General features: G+C 44.1%; 1 protein-coding gene across 7 annotated transcripts in view; it reads right to left on the bottom strand.

Annotated features, from left to right (window-relative positions):
- Positions 1 to 19,190, bottom strand: part of DENND1B (DENN domain containing 1B) — a 273,822-nt gene that overhangs the window by 109,151 nt on the left and 145,481 nt on the right. For 6 of the 7 annotated variants that reach the window (XR_008685007.2, XM_088845228.1, XM_055418975.2 and 3 more), the window contains 3 exons: positions 18,704 to 18,763; positions 17,479 to 17,532; positions 13,315 to 13,425 (listed from right to left, as the gene is read on the bottom strand). Coding sequence is in view for 6 of the 7 variants with exons in the window: in XM_088845228.1 (XP_088701354.1) it covers positions 13,315 to 13,425; positions 17,479 to 17,532; positions 18,704 to 18,763 (225 nt within the window). In the remaining variant the exon portion in view is untranslated. The remainder of the gene's footprint in view (positions 1 to 13,314; positions 13,426 to 17,478; positions 17,533 to 18,703; positions 18,764 to 19,190) is intronic. The other variant, XM_055418976.2, reaches the window with a different exon arrangement.

Below are 19,190 nucleotides of genomic sequence, written 5' to 3'. Positions count from 1 at the left end.
TTACTTTTAGGTTACCTATGATGTGCTGAATCTCTAAGCTTAAAGAGAAATGATAATCACATTTCTTTGATTAGAATTAACCAAGATTCTAGGTAGTTATAGGTTCATAATCGGGCTAGACCCCCACAGAGCTCTTTCGACATTTGTCAGCTGTTTCTCTAACACCACAGTTCCTCATGAAACCAGGGGATGGGGGAGAAGAAGATTCGGTGTTTGGGTCAGAAGACATCACTGACATTAAATCCTTGAGACTGAAGGAATACACTGCTGTCACTAAACAAAAATGGAATATACCAAATAAAGAAAAAAAGGTACCAAAGACAGCTTTAAGGAAAAAATATCCTTATCATCCTTGTTAAATGGCATAGGAATGTATCAATCCACATATAATTTCACCAAGCATACTCAATGTGCCAAACTGATATAGTCCCAACATACTAACACACACACACAAAAACGCACAGGGATATTTATTTCCTATGGAGTACCACTGTGAAGTAAGTATGCATGGAAGTCACCTGATGGAGACAGGACCTGGGGCCTGTGAAATCAGAGAAATGTGAGGACAGAGGTCGCTAACAGTGAGCTGAGCCACGGTATGAAGGAAACTGAACCTTCCCATCGTGGCCACAGTCTAAGGGCTACGCTGTGACCGACGGCAGCAGGAGTCAACGTTGACACGGTGCAGACTGGCTCTGGGCTGGGCATATTCTCAGCCGGATACACTCAGGTTTAACCCTACAACAACCTTAGGAAACAGGTAGTATCATCATTATGCCCACTTTACAGACCAGGACTCTGCAGCAGAGTTACACCACTGGCCTGAGGTTACACAACGAGCAAAGTTGGTAAAGGACCCGCCTGCGACGCTGGAGACCCCAGTTGGATTCCTGGGTCAGGAAGATCCACTAGCAAAGGGATAGGCTACCCACTCCAGTATTCTTGGGCTTCCGTTGTGGCTCAGCTGGTAAAGAATCTGCCTGCAATGCAGGAGACTTGGCTTCGAACCTCGGGTTGGGAAGATCCCCTGGAGAAGGAAACAGCTACCCACTCCAGTGTTCTGGCCTGGAGAATTAGATGGACTGTATAGTCCATGGGGTCACAAAGAGTCAGACAGGACTGAGCAACTTTTACTTTCACTTCACTTCAGACAACAAGCAAGTGGCAAAGCCAGGGTACCAATGCCAGCAGGCTCCAGAATACAATAACCATTATTTTAACCTGGCTTTTGATATACAAAGATTCAAAATCCCCATCATTATAAGGCTTTGAATAATATATACTGGCTGAAAACATTTTATACTAATTATATAGCAGAGAAGGAGTCTTTGAACAGACAAACAAGAAGAGCTGACCTTTAAATGAAAAATTCAACATCTATGATAGAGGTGCAATGTAAAAAACTTTCCCCAACCATGAGAGTCTGCAGGAAACCAACAGAGCAGTCTCTCCAAAATGTCACAGAGGGAACTGATGAAAATTCTACGAGTCATCACCTCGACCTGCAAGTATACTTAGTTGGAAGCGAAACCCAAGTTCCTTCCCTTTGTGATATGAAATCTCACTTATACTTTGCTCTGAAAGTTAAACTAGGTATTTATTAGAGGAAATCAGCCCCTGATACAACTAGGCCATGTTTTAAGTGATTCGGTAAACATGCATTTTGAGGAGGGAAAAAAAACACATTATCAGATTTCCACGGAGACGACAGGAAGACGGTCCATTGAGTGTGACAACCACAACAGGAAACAGCATGATTCTAATTCACACACTTTACCAGTAAAGATCGCATCCTGACCCATCGCTGCTCCCGTTACTCTGGGCTCTGTGTCTCTTAGCCAGAGTCTTTTTTTTTTTTTTTTCCTGTAGAAGTCCGTCTGCCTGCAACTAAAGTTCTATAAGAATTATTGAGGGACATATTTATGTCCCCTAGGAATTTATTTATGCATAAAATGCAAGAAATATTGATTAGAGACTTCATTTGATTTTTAAGTGAATCAATATTTAACTCAGAGACCTAAGTGCTATAAACAGTTATGGGTGCACAAAATAAACTGCTGCAGTGATAAATTCCTCATGGAATGAAAAAAATTTTAGTGGAAAGTATAAAGAGACCATCTGTTTAAACGCATTTAATTTACATTCACATTTAAAAGTGTAGGCCAAGAAAGGTAGCAGCCGGCTACCTGAAAACTGTAAGGTTATTCCAACTATGAAACATTCTTACTAGAGCAAAACTCTAACACTCCACTTGACAGTTGAAACAGCAATCCAATATCATCAAAGAGGACAGCGGTTGGTTGCACCCTTTGGTTTTCAATGCTTTTTTATAATAAGACATTATCTTACACGTCACTCTTGCCTCCTCCTTTAGGGTGGTGCATCCAGCTGTTTCATTACCAAACATTCATCCTGACCTCCCTGCACCCAAGTCCCTGGGAAAGCTCTGCTCCTCTCCCGGCTGGCCAGCCACACAGCTCTAATGTTTCTTTTTGGCTTGTTTCTTTCATGTACGCTTGCTTTCATTCATTTTACAGGTGGGGAAACCGAAACAAAGTTAAACCAACTGCCCAAGACCACACAACTAGACGTGGGGACATAACACGGGTGTCAGACATCGGTCCTGGTGCTGGGGACAGGATGAGTCAGAGAGATGAGACCCCTGCCCTCCAGGAGCCTACACGTGAGTGAGCCTCAACTCCGCATTTCTGCAGCTGTCCCAAGCACAGGACACCAGCGCCGGCAAACCCATTTCCTCCCCCACGTTTCCTCCCCCGCCACTAAGTTTACCATTCTCTCTGCTCTCCAGTTCACACTCTTCAAGTCAGCTGAGCAGCAGTTTTGCTTTTCCTAGAGGAGACCCGTCTACTTTTCCACAAAGCTCAGGAGCCTGACACTGTAACACAGCTCAAACATACCTGCCTTCTCTGCACACAAGTTTCCAGACTCTGGATTCTAGACGACTGGAAGAGAGGATGTTCATGTGAATTATATACAAACTATACGTTTAAAATGAGGCTGTTATTTAAGCAGTAAACCATACAATTAGGAAGAAACCTGGAGATCACTCTTGTTCAGCTGTTTCATCTGGTACATAATAAATTTCAGGATAAAAGAAAAAATTGGCTTACATGAAATCATCCAGTGTTTTCAGTTGAGTAATCATGAACTGAAACATAAATCTCTAATTTTCAGGCAGTTCAGTTCAGCCGCTCAGTCGTGTCCGACTCTTTGCGACCCCATGAATCACAGCACGCCAGGCCTCCCTGTCCATCACCAACTCCCGGAGTTCACCCAAACCCATGTCCATTGAGTCAGTGATGCCATCTAACCATCTCATCCTCTGTCGTCCCCTTCTCCTCCTGCCTTCAATCTTTCCCAACATCAGGGTCTTTTCAAATGAGTCAGCTCTTCACATCAGGTAGTCAAAATACTGGAGTATCAGCTTAAACATCAGTCCTTCCAATGAACACCCAGGACTGATTTCCTTTAGGATGGACTGGTTGGCTCTTCTTGCAGTCCAAGGGACTCTCAAGAGTCTTCTCCAACATCACAGTTCAAAAGCATCAATTCTTCAGTGCTCAGCTTTCTTTATGGTCCAACTCTCACATCCATACATGACCATGGGAAAAACCATAGCCTTGACTAGATAGACCTCTGTTGACAAAGTAACGTCTCTGCTTTTTAATATGCTGTCTAGGTTGGTCGTAACTTTCCTTCCAAGGAGTAAGCGTCTTTTAATTCCATGGCTACAGTCACCATCTGAAGTGATTTTCGAGCCCCCCAAAATAAAGTCAGCCACTGTTTCCACTGTTCTCCCATCTATTTGCCATGAAGTGATGGGACCAGATGCCATGATCTTTGTTTTCTGAATGTTGGGCTTCAAGCCAACGTTTTCACTCTCCTCTTTCACTTTCATCAAGAGGCCTTTGAGTTCCTCTTCACTTTCTGCCATTAGGGTGGTGTCATCTGCACATCTGAGGTTATTGATATTTCTCCCGGCAATCTTGATTCCAGCTTGTGCTTCCTCCAGCCCAGCGTTCCTCATGATGTACTCTGCATATAAGTTAGGTAATCAGGTCACAATATACAGCCTTGATGTACTCCTTTTCCTATTTGGAACCAGTCTGTTGTTCCATGTCCAGTTCTAACTGTTGCTTCCTGATTGGCATACAGGCTTCTCAAGAGGCAGGTCAGGTGGTCTGATATTCCCATCTCTTGAAGAATTTTACACAGTTTATTTTGATCCACACTGTCAAAGGCTTTGGCATAGTCAATAGAGCAGCAGTAGATGTTTTTCTGGAACTCACTTGCTTTTTTGATGATCCAGTGAATGCTGGCTCTAATTTTAGAAGATAATATTGGTACAATCACACTATTACTGTATTGACGGACATGGTCCAAATAATCAATAAATAAAACCTAACTGACTGAACCTATTTTCTAAAACTATTAGGCATCTCTGAAAATCATAACCTACAAACATCTCTTAACCAAGAACAAAACTGATGGTGAACTACTAGCAACGGAAAGACAGACAACCACAGGTGCGAGGCAGCCCCAAAGGAGTTTCTGAATCTTTACAAGTGGAGCAGAGTGACTCTGCTGCTGCTGCTGCTAACCACTCGTAAATTACACGTAATTAAATGCAAATGAGACACTACACATATATATGTATTATATGTACTCGTGTACACACACTCCGCAGAGTTACAGCTTCCTCGTGGCGAGTGACAGCAGGCTCTGCGCGCCGCGTCACTGAGGAAACACCTGGCGAGGCCCTATCCTGTGTGTGTCGGTCTAAACGTGCCCTCGTGTTTATCCGCCTTCAAGCAGGCTCTGCACACGACAGACGTCCCCTTGTCAGCCACGTTCTAAACCCCAGTCTCATCTGCCTCTCGTGGTCGCTGTTCATTCAGGAGCTAGCCAACTCTGGTCGAATCACTGTGACTGCCTTTTCACTGGACGCCTGTCAGTCAGAGTTTCCCTACTCAGGTTTTCTTTTATTAATATAACGCCACCGGAGTTCCTGTCCCCAAAACAAAGCTAGTCACAGCATGTCCCCTATTTGCCTCCCCACAGTCTGCTGGATAAAATCCAAACCCCTTAATTTAGCAAATGAGATTCTTCACAATCTGGCCACTGCCTGTCTGTCCGGCCAGATTTTGTAGCACGACCTCTCTCTCTCTCTCACACACACACACAGACACACACACACACGACAAGTAAATATATCCAAGACAAAATACCAACTTCCTTCCAAGAACCAGGTGTGATACTGGGGTCAACTTTTAACCTACAGACCTCTCTCCTACCTTTCCCACATCAGAGTCCTAGTCACACTGCCGAGGCCTTGATTGACACAATATAATTTATTATTTATGACTTAGAATCATAAATAACCTTGAAATTCCCAGTACCTGGCAAGTAATCATATCTTATCAATACTAAATTAATGAAGACCACTACACTCTTGTCTGGAAAACTCGACCAAAGCCAAACGTCTCCTTCAAAACCAAGTTCCTGGTTTCCTTCCCAGGTGGTTAACTTGCTCCCCTCTTCCCATGACGCTATTTATCACAGCGGTAAGCCGCAGGGAGGAGACAGGTCTGGGGAAGCTGTGCCTTCAACGCCTGCCCCCTGCCCCGGATTCCCTCTCCGCTTCCTGCCTGTGCCCTGGGTCCTTGGGGCACCTCTGCTGTCCTGGGCGGGGGCAGAGGACAGGGCAGAGGCCCCTGAGATGTGCTGCAGGAGGGTGGATGGATGCTGGGCCCTGGGAAGCCAGCTCCCACAGGGCGACACTGCCGGTGGCTCCCAGCGGGCCACTGGACCTGCTTCGGGAGGTTCGGGGCAGGAGGCTTCTAGGGAGGCATCTACCCGGCGAGCAGCTGGGCATGTGTCAGTTAACGATGCTGTCCCTCTTCCGTCAAAGAGGAGGCCTGATCAGGCTCAGGGTCACTGGACGAAGGTTTGGGTGAGGACCTGCCATCTCTGCCAGCACAGCCACCGCCGGACTCAGAGAAGCACACCCCCGAGGGCACGGCACTGCGAACAGCATGCAAGTCATCAGGGTTATCGATCTAACTGCAAAGTGACGCGGCAGGCTCAGGGCCGCGGACTCGACTCTTCTCACCCACACTTCGAGCCGAGAAGCCGCCGGCCTAACTAGAAGGGGGGCGGTGCACCCAAGACCCAGGTATGTCCCCCGTGAGGGAACAGCACCCTTGGGGGGGTGGGGGTAGGGGGCAGCTCTGTTTTACACAATGCAGGACACGCTCTGAATCAGAAAACATTTCAGTGCTGCTTCTCCCAAAGCCAGAAGACATGGAATCACAGGTCAGGGGTGAGGTGGGGTGGCCCCCACATCACCACACCTAAAACCCCTTTGGGCAAGTTCTCCTTGCTGCCCCAGCTGAGCAGAGCTCTTCCGGTTTGGAGATCGGACCTCCGGACGGGAGGCGCCCACCCGAACCAGATGATGAGATGCCGCCTGGCCCTCCAGCCCCTTAATGCCACTGAACCAGCGGCTAACTGGGGCTAATCTACTGGCTGGAGCGACTGATCTCAATGACCAAGAATAAATCAGTTTGTTTCTACACAACAAGAGGCAGGAGCCTCCCTTGGCACCATAAACATCCAATGAATGAAGAAAATACCACTTTCCAACGGAAGAAAGCAGTGTTTCCTACTGAGAACTACATGAAGGCCCAAAGATACCAAACCAAGTTCCTGAACAGACTGAACAAGACTCAATATAGCAACAGACACTCATAAAGCTGAAAGGGTACAAGATGATGGATAACTTTCCCACCAAGGAATTACAATTTGAGCACAGGTTTTTTGTTCTTTAATTAAAATCTTCCAGTAGAATACAGCTGAACACAAGTCTTTTTCTAAAGACTGTATGGAAACTGCTCTATAACTTGTAAACTTCAGAATTTATGAAGAAACCTTTAACATCATCACTGTCATCATTACTATTTATAATTGTTATTATTCAGAGACAAGTGTCAAAGGGGCAATAAGACACGTTTCTATCCTGATAGCTTCCATGTCAGGTGAATACTTCATATTACATTACACAATTAGTGCAAAGGTTATTTTATAAACTTCTCTGATAGTCACAATTAAAAGATTAAATTACTGCACACACACCATCATGGCTCTGACCCTTCATGTCCTCGTGTCTATGAAAAACAGCTCTCATCACCTCAAGGCTTGGAAGATGCAAACACAAGCAACTTTCCCATCTGAGAAGTTTCCTCCACACAAAACTTCCCACAAAGTGTCACACAACCACCTCTACCGTCCCGCTTGCACACTCTGGCCACATCCACTTGGCAATGCATGAAAACACAGTGCTCTGAAGAAGAGGATCAAGTCAAATCACACACTGAGAAGCAGAGTCACTGTCTGCAGGGTCAGATGATGTGACTGGCTGCTGTGGGCTTCGGGAAGAAATAAAAGCCTAAAAGCTGTTTCCAGACTACCTTTCCCTGAGAGGTCGGGGTGATAACTGTTAACTGCACCACTCTGTCGCAGCTCTAAAATCACTAAGAGGGGAAAACACACTTCGATCATCTGGGGTGGGGAGGTGGCTGGGCAATCTTTGCTCTCGCCCCGACTGTTCAGTTCTTGGTCTCCAGAAAGTTTCTCTGCATGGCGGGCTTCAGATGAAATGCAGATACAGGTGGTGCCACTCAGGGACGAGTGCAGATGACGGAAAACCTAGATAGAGACATTGGACCCCCTCCAGACTCCCACTCCATCCAACCCGACCTATGACGTCTACACTTTGCCAGCCCATTTCCCAGGGATCACAGGATGTCCTTCTGCAGAGCCCCTGGATGGTATTAACGGAAGCAGGGAGAAAGCATACGCTGAAACGCCTGGGGGCGACCCTAACAAAGGAGGGGAGGCTAGTGACTCAGTGCAATTCCGGCACTCAGGGCGCGCGGCGCTCCCGGTGCCCGGCCGGGACACGGAGCGCACACACAGGGCTCCGTGACTAACGCGCCACGGGCGCCGCGAGGGTGCTGCCCACCCACTAAACGCGGGTCGGAGCGGGGCGACACGCAGACAGCTGCTCGGAAGGGAGCAGCGCTTGCAGCTGCTCCCGCAGGCCACGAGGACACACTCCAGTTAACACAGCACTGACAGGAGGACGAGGGGGCTGCTGTCAGCCGGGCAGCCGGTGCCGCAGGCAGAACGCACGGCCTGGCTGACTCGTCAGGGCAAGGCCGGGAGGCACGGCTACACAGCGCACGGCGAGGCTTCACGCCCGGCTGCCTTGGGGGCTGATGACACGGCTTTAAACAGCACTCTCTCCCTACCCCGTCACAGAACAGCAGTAAGTCAGCGGACACAGCCTTGTAATGTCATGATTTATTCCTCTGCTTCGAATACAGGAGACTCGGGGCCGAGGCGCTCCGCTCGTCAGCTGTCGACTTGGGGCTTGAACCTCCAGGGTCTGCCCACGGTGTGTACAAAATCAATGTTCCTGTTCAGGGTTGCCAGGAACCCTTCCGTGTGTACCGGATAACGTGCACGTCAGAAGGGTGAACACGGAACAGATCACGTCCCAATTTATTCAACTCAAAAACACAGAAAAATACAGCAGTGCGTCCTAACAACATACATCTTAATATAAAGGAGGAAAGACCTGTGAAAAACTATAACAACGTAACAATATTCTTGATACTTCTAACATATCTCAAGACTAAACTGTTTATTTAAAGTATATCACCAAAAAGATAATTTACAAAGGATAATTTTAACTACAAACAATACCTAAAGGAAACGGTCCTCAAATAGCTCATTATCTGCCAGTGGATCACCAGTAAAGCCCCAGCAAAGTACAGAGTTGACAAACACGATTCTAATACAATTAGGACCATCAAAATGTAAATCCAAAGTTCCCAAAACTATAATAAAATTATATATATGAAGATAACTTACTTGTGTTCTTCTAGTAATCAACAATCTGGTCATTGATTTAAAAACAACTGAAAATAGGCAAAACACAATTTCCTGCATGAAGTACATGATAGTTTGCATGGTATACACAATCCCTTAAGAATGTAAAAACCTTCATGGACAGTAGTCTTTTAACCTCAACTCATTGATACATTAAATATTCCTTCCTTGGTTGTTTCAGAGATTTCACTAAACTCTTCCTAAAAAATAGCTTATTTCTAATTTATGTTACAGAACTAGTCTTTGACCTTAAACATTACTGTGTCTGGAATTTATAGCATGTGTGTGTGTGTGTGTGTGTGTGTGTGTGTCTGTGTGCAAGAAATCTGTTAAGCCCGATTCAATGCAGCTTCCTCCACGTGAGAAGGGTGAGGAGACCATGAAAGCTCGAATTATGTTTCTTTCATCAGTCATCCTGCCCCAGACAGTGAACCAAAGCGAAGTTGCTAAACTGAGAGCTAAGTTTTCAGGAACTCTCATAAACAATCGGGATTAAGTTTACCTCAAATACAAGGAACAACTCCCTGATACCGAGCCTTTATTAAAATCATTTATTGTTTTAATTCAAACAAAGTAAAAGGGCAGGTATGTTACCCTTTTAGTTTAGGATCTAAAATGCAGATCCAGTCTATTATAAATTTACAGCTAATGGTCATTTACTCTTATGCAGACAAAACTCTAAGCACTTCATACGTACGTATGTGCATGTTCATACATATACATATGTGTATACATACGTGTGTGTGCATGTACACATATCCGTAATCTTTAAAGCAACTCCATGAGATTACAACTAGTACTACTCCCAGGTTGAAAGTCAAAAGCTGAGTGGAAGAGGTGTTACCTAGACATTCAGTTCAGTTCAGTCGCTCAGTCATGTCCGACTCTCCGCGATCCCATGAATCATAGCACGCCAGGCCTCCCTGTCCATCACCAACTCCCTGAGTTCACTCAAACTCATGTCCACAGAGTCGGTGATACCGTCCAGTCATCTCATTCTCGGTCCTCCCCTTCTCCTCCCGCCCCCAACCTTTCCCAGCATCAGAGTCTTTTCCAGTGAGTCAACTCGTCGCACGAGGTGGCCAAAGTATTGCAGTTTCAGCTTTAGCATCAGTCCTTCCAATGAACACCCAGGATCGATCTCCCTTAGAATGGACTGGTTGGATCTCCTTGCGGTACAAGGGACTCTCAAGAGTCTTCTCCAACACCACAGTTCAAAAGCATCGATTCTTAGGAGATCAGGTGTTTATAAATTACAGCAGAAAGAAACACCAACATTACTTACCAAAAAAAATTTTTTTTACAAAATATTTACATGTATGCAGATTTCTTTTTTTTAACTGCAGTATAACTGCAAGGAGATCCAACCAGTCCATTCTAAAGGAGATCAATCCTGGGTGTTCACTGGAAGGACTGATGCTAAAGCTGAAACTGCAATACTTTGGCCACCTCATGCGACGAGTTGACTCACTGGAAAAGACTCTGATGCTGGGAGGGATTGGGGGCGGGAGGAGAAGGGGACGACAGAGAATGAGATGGCTGGATGGCATCACTGACTCGATGGACATGAGTTTGAGTGAACTCTGGGAGTTGGTGATGGACAGGGAGGCCTGGCGTGCTGTGATTCATGGGGTCGCAAAGAGTCGGACATGATTGAGTGACTGAACTGAACTGATAACTGACTTAAAATATTATACTATACTAGTGAGAGCACAAGGTACTTGCTTTTCTCAGTCTAACTTATTTCACTTAGCATAATACCCTCCAGGTCCACCCATATTATTATAAACGGCAAGGTTTCATTCCTTTCTATGGCTGAGAAATAGTCCACTGTACACATGCATGTGTGTGTACACATATATATACACACACACATACACCTCACCTTCCTTATTCACTCATCTCCAACGGGCACTTAAGGTGCTTGCTTATCTTGGCTATTGTGAATAATGCTACAGTGAACACAGGAGTGCTGATATCTTTCTGAATTAGTGTCTTTGGTTTCTTCAGATAAAAGCCCAGGAGTATCACTGCTGGACTGCACAGTGGTTCTTCTGGTTTGGGTTTTCTGAGGGATCTCCATACTGTGTGCCATCAGATGTATTTCTAATGTGTTCCTATACAGACTGCGCTCACTCACACAGCTTACTCCAATGCCGTCTTGGGACCACGAGAGGTCCCACCTTGTGGGACGGCCTTCCCGGACCGCCGGGCATGCCACCGGAACCTGCTCTCACTTTCCCATCCCCCACACGCGCGCTCTTCCCCCTTATCCCCCAGTTCTCAGCACCGTAGCAGATAACAGCTATTCCTTCACTCATGCCTCTATCTGCTACATCTGGTGGATTCAAGCTTCAGGAGTGTCTGCACTTCACTCTGCTTACTTATGAAGCCTCAGTGCCCGGATTGTGCCAAACACACAGCAGGCACATAAAAAACATGCTACATGAATTAACCTTGATAAGAAGTTGGTTCCTAGGTGTTCAAGAAACAATCTTCTTAATCTTCAGGACAATATCCATATAGAAGTATTCTTTATAATTTTAAAAAACTTGACTTAAAAGAGTGATGAGGACAAGCTGTGTGGTGTGGCCAAAAATAAATAAATGCAGGAAATGTCAGGATAATGGAAAAAAAAACTAGTTGAAAAAAAACTGATAAGGAGGAAGAGACCAAAAGGATAAATGAGAACGTTGTTCACCTCAATGGCAGTTAAAAACAGCAGAAAAGCAAATATATTATAAAAAGCATAAAATAATTCAGACTCAATTTCTTAATATCACATTCAGTTCAGTTGCTCAGTCGTGTCCGACTCTTTGCGACCCCATAGGCACAGCACGCCAGGCCTCCCTGTCCATCATCAACTCCCGGAGTTCACTCAAACTCATGTCCATCAAGTCGGTGATGCCATCCAGCCATCTCATTCTCTGTCGTCCCCTTCTCCTCCCACCCCCAATCCCTCCCAGCATCAGACTCTTTTCCAGTAACTGCAAATAATTATCTGCGCTGCAGACTGGCACTTATTCTCAACAGAACCATTTCTCCATACTTACTCCTTCAAATGCACGTCAGTTGTTTCTCAATACGTACTGAATATATTTTCAACCCTTTTTGAAAAGTGAGCATATCAATATTGCATTTCAAAATCTCAAAACTGTTTTCTTGACTCTAGAATAAGGAAAATAACCTAAAATTAGAACCAGGAGGCCCAGTTTCACCTTGCCCATCTCCAGCTGTCTAGGTGGCCTTGAGGTGGCCATTTAACCCTTCTTTGAAAATACCTTTGTCACTTTGTTCAGTCTCTAAGTCATGACCAACTCTCTGAGACCCATGGACTGCAGCACACCAGGCTTCCCTGTCCTTCACCATCTCCCAGAGTTTGCTCAGACTCATGTCTATGGAGGCAGTAATGCTAACCTTTCTCATTGTTATATCCTAAATAGGTATCCTAGAGAGATCCTGAAGCTCCTTCTGCTCTAAGACACTAAAACGTTATAAAATAAAGTTTTTATTTGTACTACCAGGGAACAAAACATAAAAATAGTATATTATTTTTATCAGTTAGCTAAATTCATAAGGAAGGTAACCCATGGGATATTAAATAATGTTTTTTAATAAATATCTCTTATTACCCACAACTATAATTCCATTTATATTACATTTTTAAGTCAAAAATTTTAACTTTAATGCTTTAAGTAGGAAAAAAGATTTGGAAATCTAGAAAAATACTTTTGAATATTTTTCTAGGACCCAAGAAAACTCCTTCTATCCTCCCTGCCTTTTCCGCAGTAATGAAGACCTTCCAAAAGAACATTTCGGTGACTGGTATAAAACCTGTGATTTCAAAAAAAAAAAGCTATTTTGACTTTTAAGTTATTATCAGTCTGAAGAGCTTCTCCAAATCAGAACTATTATAGCATACACTCCCGAACCACGACTTGGCAACAAAGATGAATCCACCTATTACCAGGTTAGGGTAGCTGCTATTATCCCGGCCCCTTGATTTCTTTCAAGTAGCTCCAATGGAAAAAGAGCCTCAAGTGAATAATAAAGATCTCATAATAGCTCTTAAGAATTCTTTATATGGTAGAAGGCACTAAAATGAACTCCAGAGAGTGAAAAAGGTAAAAAAGAAGAAAAAAAAAACCTCTCATCTTCTGATAAGAAGAAATAATTAACCTGACTTAATGCACCCGCAAAGGCCTTCCATAAATCAGACCTTTGTGCTGCGGCGGAGGACTAAAGCCGCCTATCAGGAGGGTATGCAGATGGCGCCTGCAGAGCATGCTCAGAGCGGGGGGGGGGGGGGGGGGGGGGGGGGGGGGCGGTGGTACTCACCGTGCTGAGCTTCCCGGATGTGACGATGATGCGCCTCTCGTGCAGCATGCTGGCGAAGAGCTGCAGCATGTTGTTGACGTCCACGGCCACGAAGTACTCCGTGAGGTTCCTCTGCACAGGCAAAGACAACAGCGTGAGGTGCGGGGACAGCGCCAAAGGCCACCGCAGGCTCCCGCGTTCAGAGGATGTTAGTGAAAAGGACTAATAATTAAATGCAGTTCTGGTTCCGCTGCCACGCCAAGCATGGAGCCTTCGGTTCTTATTTGAAACACAGCCCTGCTCTGAGAAAGTGTCCTCCGAGGATAATCAGGGCATCACCACTCTCTCTCCCCCTCCCCGGCTCCAGACACCTGTACAAGAAGCCAGTTTCCTGGGCTCCAACCCGGCCCGCTGGGAGAGGAGCCTTGGGAATTCCTTTTCTCAACAAGCACTGCGGGTGCTTCTTATAGGCACCCTGAACTCAGATAACTGCTGCTCCAGAAAGCACATCTGAGTCTCTCCTTGTGTGCCAACCACTCAGCGAGGGATACCATGGCTTGATAGGATAGATTGGGGTCCCCAGACCCTGGTCATCGACCTGTACCAGCCCATGGCCTGCTAGGAGCAGGGCCAGGTAGCAGGAAGTGGGCAGAAGACAGACAAGGAGAAGCTTCATCTATACTGACATACGCTTTTCATTGCTGGCAAACCACCTGAGCTGTGCCTCCTGCCAGACCAGTGGTGGCATCAGATTCTCCTTGGAGCTTGAACCCCACAGTGACGGCGCATGGGAGGGGTCTAGGGTGGGTGCTCCTTATGCGAATCTAATGCCTGGTGAGCTGTGTGATTATCTCATTCATATATTACAACATAATAATAATAGAAATAAAGTACCCAGTAAATGTAATGCATTTGACTTATCCTGAAACCATCCTCCCCCTCCCGTCCTTCATGGGAAAACTGGCTTCCACGGAACTGCTCCTTTGTGCCAAAAAGGCTGCGGGCTGCTGCTCTGGACTAGGCACTGATACAAAGTAACCACAGAACGGTGGTGGTGGTTAGCCGCCAAGTCGGGTCCGACTCTTCTGTGATTTCACGGACTGCTGCCCACCAGGCTCCTCTGACCATGGGGTTTCCCAGCAATGAGATGGGCTTATAAAGCAGACCTCTGGGTCTTTAGGAAGGGGGGTCTCATTTATATTCCATGTCGGGCCAGCTTTATACCACTATAACCAAATAAAAGTATCCATTTAATTCGACTCCTTAACACTTAAAATTATTTTCCCCACATAAGAACAAAATTGGGGTAGCCTATATAGACTTTCACTTTCGAACCTCTTCTTATTTTTAATTTTCTGTACTCAAACAAATGCATCAGAAAGCAACATATAAGAGATGACAATAAACTAAAACTGGAGGAGTAGAGGGATTATGACCCAGAAGACCAAAACCTTTAGTTGAGCAAGAAAACACTAAATCCAATTGTTTCTTCAATTTCTGTGAGGTAGAAACTTTCTCAGGAGAAACTGGTAATCATAGCAGGGCATCTGAACAGAAGATGTGACCACCAGCAAGCGATGCCAAGTTTGGTGGAGAGACTCATTTCCTGTTTTCTCTATTTGAAGCCTACCTCACCTTCTATTTCCACTGTTCATAATGCAGAATAGTTTTATGGCATTCAACATTAACACTGTTGCTGTAATCTCAAAGAAAGATAATTTTGAGATGGGGAATTATTTCCCAATGCAAAAGGCTGCCTTATGTATAGGTCTGTGCTTTTCCTTTTCTCTTCCCTGAACAGGACTTTTTAGAAATAAAATATCTTATTGGGGAGAAGGATAGTTAGAGAGTTTGGGAGGGCCACGTACACTCTGCTCTATTTAAAATGGATAACAAACAAGGATCTGCTGTACAGCACGTGGAACTGTGCTCAGTGTTACATAGCAGCCTGGATGGCAGCGGGGCTTAGGAGAGCATGGATACATGTATATGGATGGTTGAGTCCCTCTGCTGTTCACCTGAAACAATCACAACCTTGCTAATCGACTATCAGTTCAGTTCAGTTCAGTCGCTCAGTCGTGTCCGGCTCTCCGCGACCCCATGAATCACAGCACGCCAGGCCTCCCTGTCCATCACCAACTCCCTGAGTTCACTCAAACTCATGTCCATCGAGTCGGTGATGCCATCCAGCCATCTCATTCTCTGTCGTCCCCTTCTCCTCCCACCCCCAATCCTTCCCAGCGTAAGAGTCTTTTCCAGTGAGTCAACTCGTCGCATGAGGTGGCCAAAGTATTGCAGTTTCAGCTTTAGCATCAGTCCTTCCAATGAACACCCAGGATTGATCTTCTTTAGAATGGACTGGTTGGATCTCCTTGCAGTCCAAGGGACTCTCAAGAGTCTTCTCCAGCACCACACTTCAAAAGCATCAATTCTTCGGCGATCAGCTTTCTTCACAGTCCAACTCTCACAGCCATATATGACCACGGGAAAAACCATAGCCTTGACTAGACGGACCTTTGTTGGCAAAGTAATGTCTCTGCTTTTTAATATGCTATCTAGGTTGGTCATAACTTTCCTTCCAAGGAGTAAGCATCTTTTAATTTCATGGCTGCAGTCAGCATCTGCAGTGATTTTGGAGCCCAAAAAATAAAGTCTGACACTGTTTCCACTGTTTTTTCATCTATTTCCCGTGAAGTGATGGGACCAGATGCCATGATCTTTGTTTTCTGAATGTTGAGCTTCAAGCCAACCTTTTCACTCTCCTCTTTCACTTTCATCAAGAGGCTTTTGAGTTCCTCTTCACTTTCTGCCATAAGGGTGGTGTCATCTGCATATCTGAGGTTATTGATATTTCTCCCGACAATCTTGATTCCAGCTTGTGCCTCCTCACCAACGTAAAACAAAAACTTCCTTTTTTTTCTCAGTTCCAAAAAAAAGTTTCTACTCTCAGAGGCACTTTTTCCTTAGAATGGGTCTTTAAGACTTTCAAAGTCATAGTCTTTAAAAAAAAAGTGAAGTCTGCTAAATCAAACTGCTAGCTTTTTATTAGTAAATTTAAGAAAGGTTCAAAGCCTCAACTCGGGGCTGTTAATACAAGTCAGGGTCCCTCCCTTCTAGCCTCTAAGTGAGCGGCAGGCATGCAGATGTCAAGTCAGTCAGCCTCCAGACACCCAAATGGAGGTCCTGCCCCCAGAGGACTTGAGGGCCTAGGAGGTGACCTCTGAGTCTGATGGTCTACCTCAGGCTGCATGCAGTCTACTCACAGGAGGCAAGAGAACTCATCTCTACTAAAAACCCCACTGGCAGCCTTGCTCCCACATCAGGAAATCTACAGCTGTCTTCTCGTTCACTCACAACCCATGTGCATTTGGAAACCACTCAGTAGGTTCGTTTTCAGGACAGCAGAGTACAATATATATAAAAATAACACATATTCCTGAGTTGATGTTTCCTTCCCTTCTGATAGAATTATTTATAGTGGTTCATTTTATCTTTCCAAAATGAAGCTGGAAAAAAAGAAACTTAAGAAAGGAAACATCTGCTTTTCACACAGTATCCAAAAGTGTACCTGTCAATTATATTTACCCAGGTAAACTTTTCTGCAGAATTTTAACTTGCAATAACCACTAAAACACTGAAAATATTTCTAGCAAGGATACCATCAGGACTCTAAATGTAAAATGTGGCAATTTTATAATTTCTGGTAGTATCCTTCAAGCCTTACAAAACATGTATTACTGAGTAATACTGAGTAGACAACATCTGAGACTTGAGCCAAGCTATATACACAAGGAACCTAAACACGACAGCCATTTCACTAACAGGACTATTTCCCTGAAAGAACCTCCCACTGCACAGGCTCATTCCCCCAAAACACAGGAGACCTCTGCACTGAGACCTCTCATCCACTTGATCCAGGGAGCTCAGAGCCTGAGTACAGACTATCCTACTGACCTATCTCAAATGGCAGAAAGAGGTTTTCTCATATAATCTGTCTTATCCATAATCGATGGAAAGGAGGTAAAGTAGCAGATACCTAAAGAAAAAGAGATGACGCCATTATTCTTAATTTTTTCATTTTTTTCCTCACAAACAGTTACAATGTATTCTATTTCTCTACCAAGAAATCCTTCGACTGTGAGACCAAAATAAATAAAATTCGTATCAGTAGAATAGAAAACTTACATTCTCGGGGATGGTTGGCAGTCCAGTTACATCAGGTGCAATGAAGCAGGAATGCTGGTCAATGCAAATAAATCACATAAGAAAAGGAGAATTAAAATTTGGTAGCATTATGTATAATTTGAGGTTAAAATTTTTTAAATGTATCAACTAAATTGAGAAATCAAGGACTGATGCCCAGGATTTGTTGAAATTGAGAGATTCTTAGCAGGTTTACAGGAGATTTAACAATAAGTTTCTATATGAAAAGTATTGATTAAAAATATTTCATTTTAAAATTGAAATAATAATCTTAGAAAAAGTGTATTAAGACCAAAAAAGCATATTACTGTTAGAAAGATAATTTTAACACATTTGGTTTAGGGAGCCTGAGAAAAGGCTTGTTTATCCAAGAATATATCAAAATGTATTAAGACTGAGTCATCACAAATTTCTTCTGTACATATCAGCCACTGTATTATTTAGAAAGCATCAGTAAAAAATAATTTTTAATATTTAAAACTTCTTGAAAGGTAATTTCTCATGCCAAAACATGACTTATATATATATCACTAAACAAATGTTAATTAGCTTTTATAATACTCAAAGCAATACAGCAGTTAGTTCATAGACATATTTACACAAAAGGCACACCATGTATCCTGACATGTCACAGAATGTTTCCAGATCTTACCACACAGAATCACAGTACAATTCAATAACCAAAATTATTTTATTTTCTGTTCATATTAATCTCCAAAATCATTTTACTATCTCACATAAGGACCTAGTTAATATTATCCTAAAATTAAAGATTGAAGGGGGAAAATCATCCTAGAAATACTGAGCACCGTCAAACTCATCAGAGCAAGGCTAGTGGGCACAGCCACAACGTATGACTTATAGGCGGAAAAACAAGGTCCCAGAGCCTTGTGACAAAACATGCGACCGCATGCATGCAGCGAGTCCAGCTGGACACAACACCCCTGACGTGAGGGTGAGCGTGGATCTAGTCTTTATCAGTTACTTTTATTGGGACAGATTTTTAATAGCACGGTATTTCACTTTATGAAATACAGTGCTATGCCTTAAAAGATAGTATAAACAGAAAATATAATCTGAATGATTAAGAAGGAAATTTACCACTTCTCAAAGGACTGGGGTGAATCTGAAAGACAGTGATAGAAGTAACTGATTTTGCAGTGATTTTTTCCAATGATTTTCAGAAACCAATGTCCTTTGAACTCACCCGCGCTAAGGAGGGCTGCTCTTTCAGAACTTGCTCACTGGCAAAAAATATCTCTTGGTTCTTATAATACATGAGAGAAAAAAATGAATATTTTACTTTCACAGGAGAAATTTACACACCGATTTGCTGTGTATTTGAGAAAAACCCATGTAGCCACATTATCTGCTGAAAATACCTGAAGCATTTTAAATGCTGATTTGCTAGTTTTATGCTAGAAAAATCTTGAAGTACTTTCTTTCATTCTCAACTGAAAGTATTCTGTAGATATCTAATGACTCTGAAATATACTTTCAAAACAAGCAGTTGCACTAGATATTCAGTTCAGTTCAGTTCAGTCACTCAGTCGTGTCCGACTCTTTGCGAGCCCATGAATCACAGCACGCCAGGCCTCCCTGTCCATCACCAACTCCCTGAGTTCACTCAAACTCATGTCCATCGAGTCGGTGATGCCATCCAGCCATCCCATCCTCTGTCGTCCCCTTCTCCT

The sequence above is a fragment of the Moschus berezovskii genome, chromosome 17 (assembly GCF_049115385.1).
Source record: "Moschus berezovskii isolate FMDL1 chromosome 17, NW_MosBer_1.0, whole genome shotgun sequence".
Lineage (NCBI taxonomy): Eukaryota > Metazoa > Chordata > Mammalia > Artiodactyla > Moschidae > Moschus > Moschus berezovskii.
Note: the sequence above shows the minus strand (reverse complement) of the source record. Positions and strands in the feature narration are given on the sequence as shown.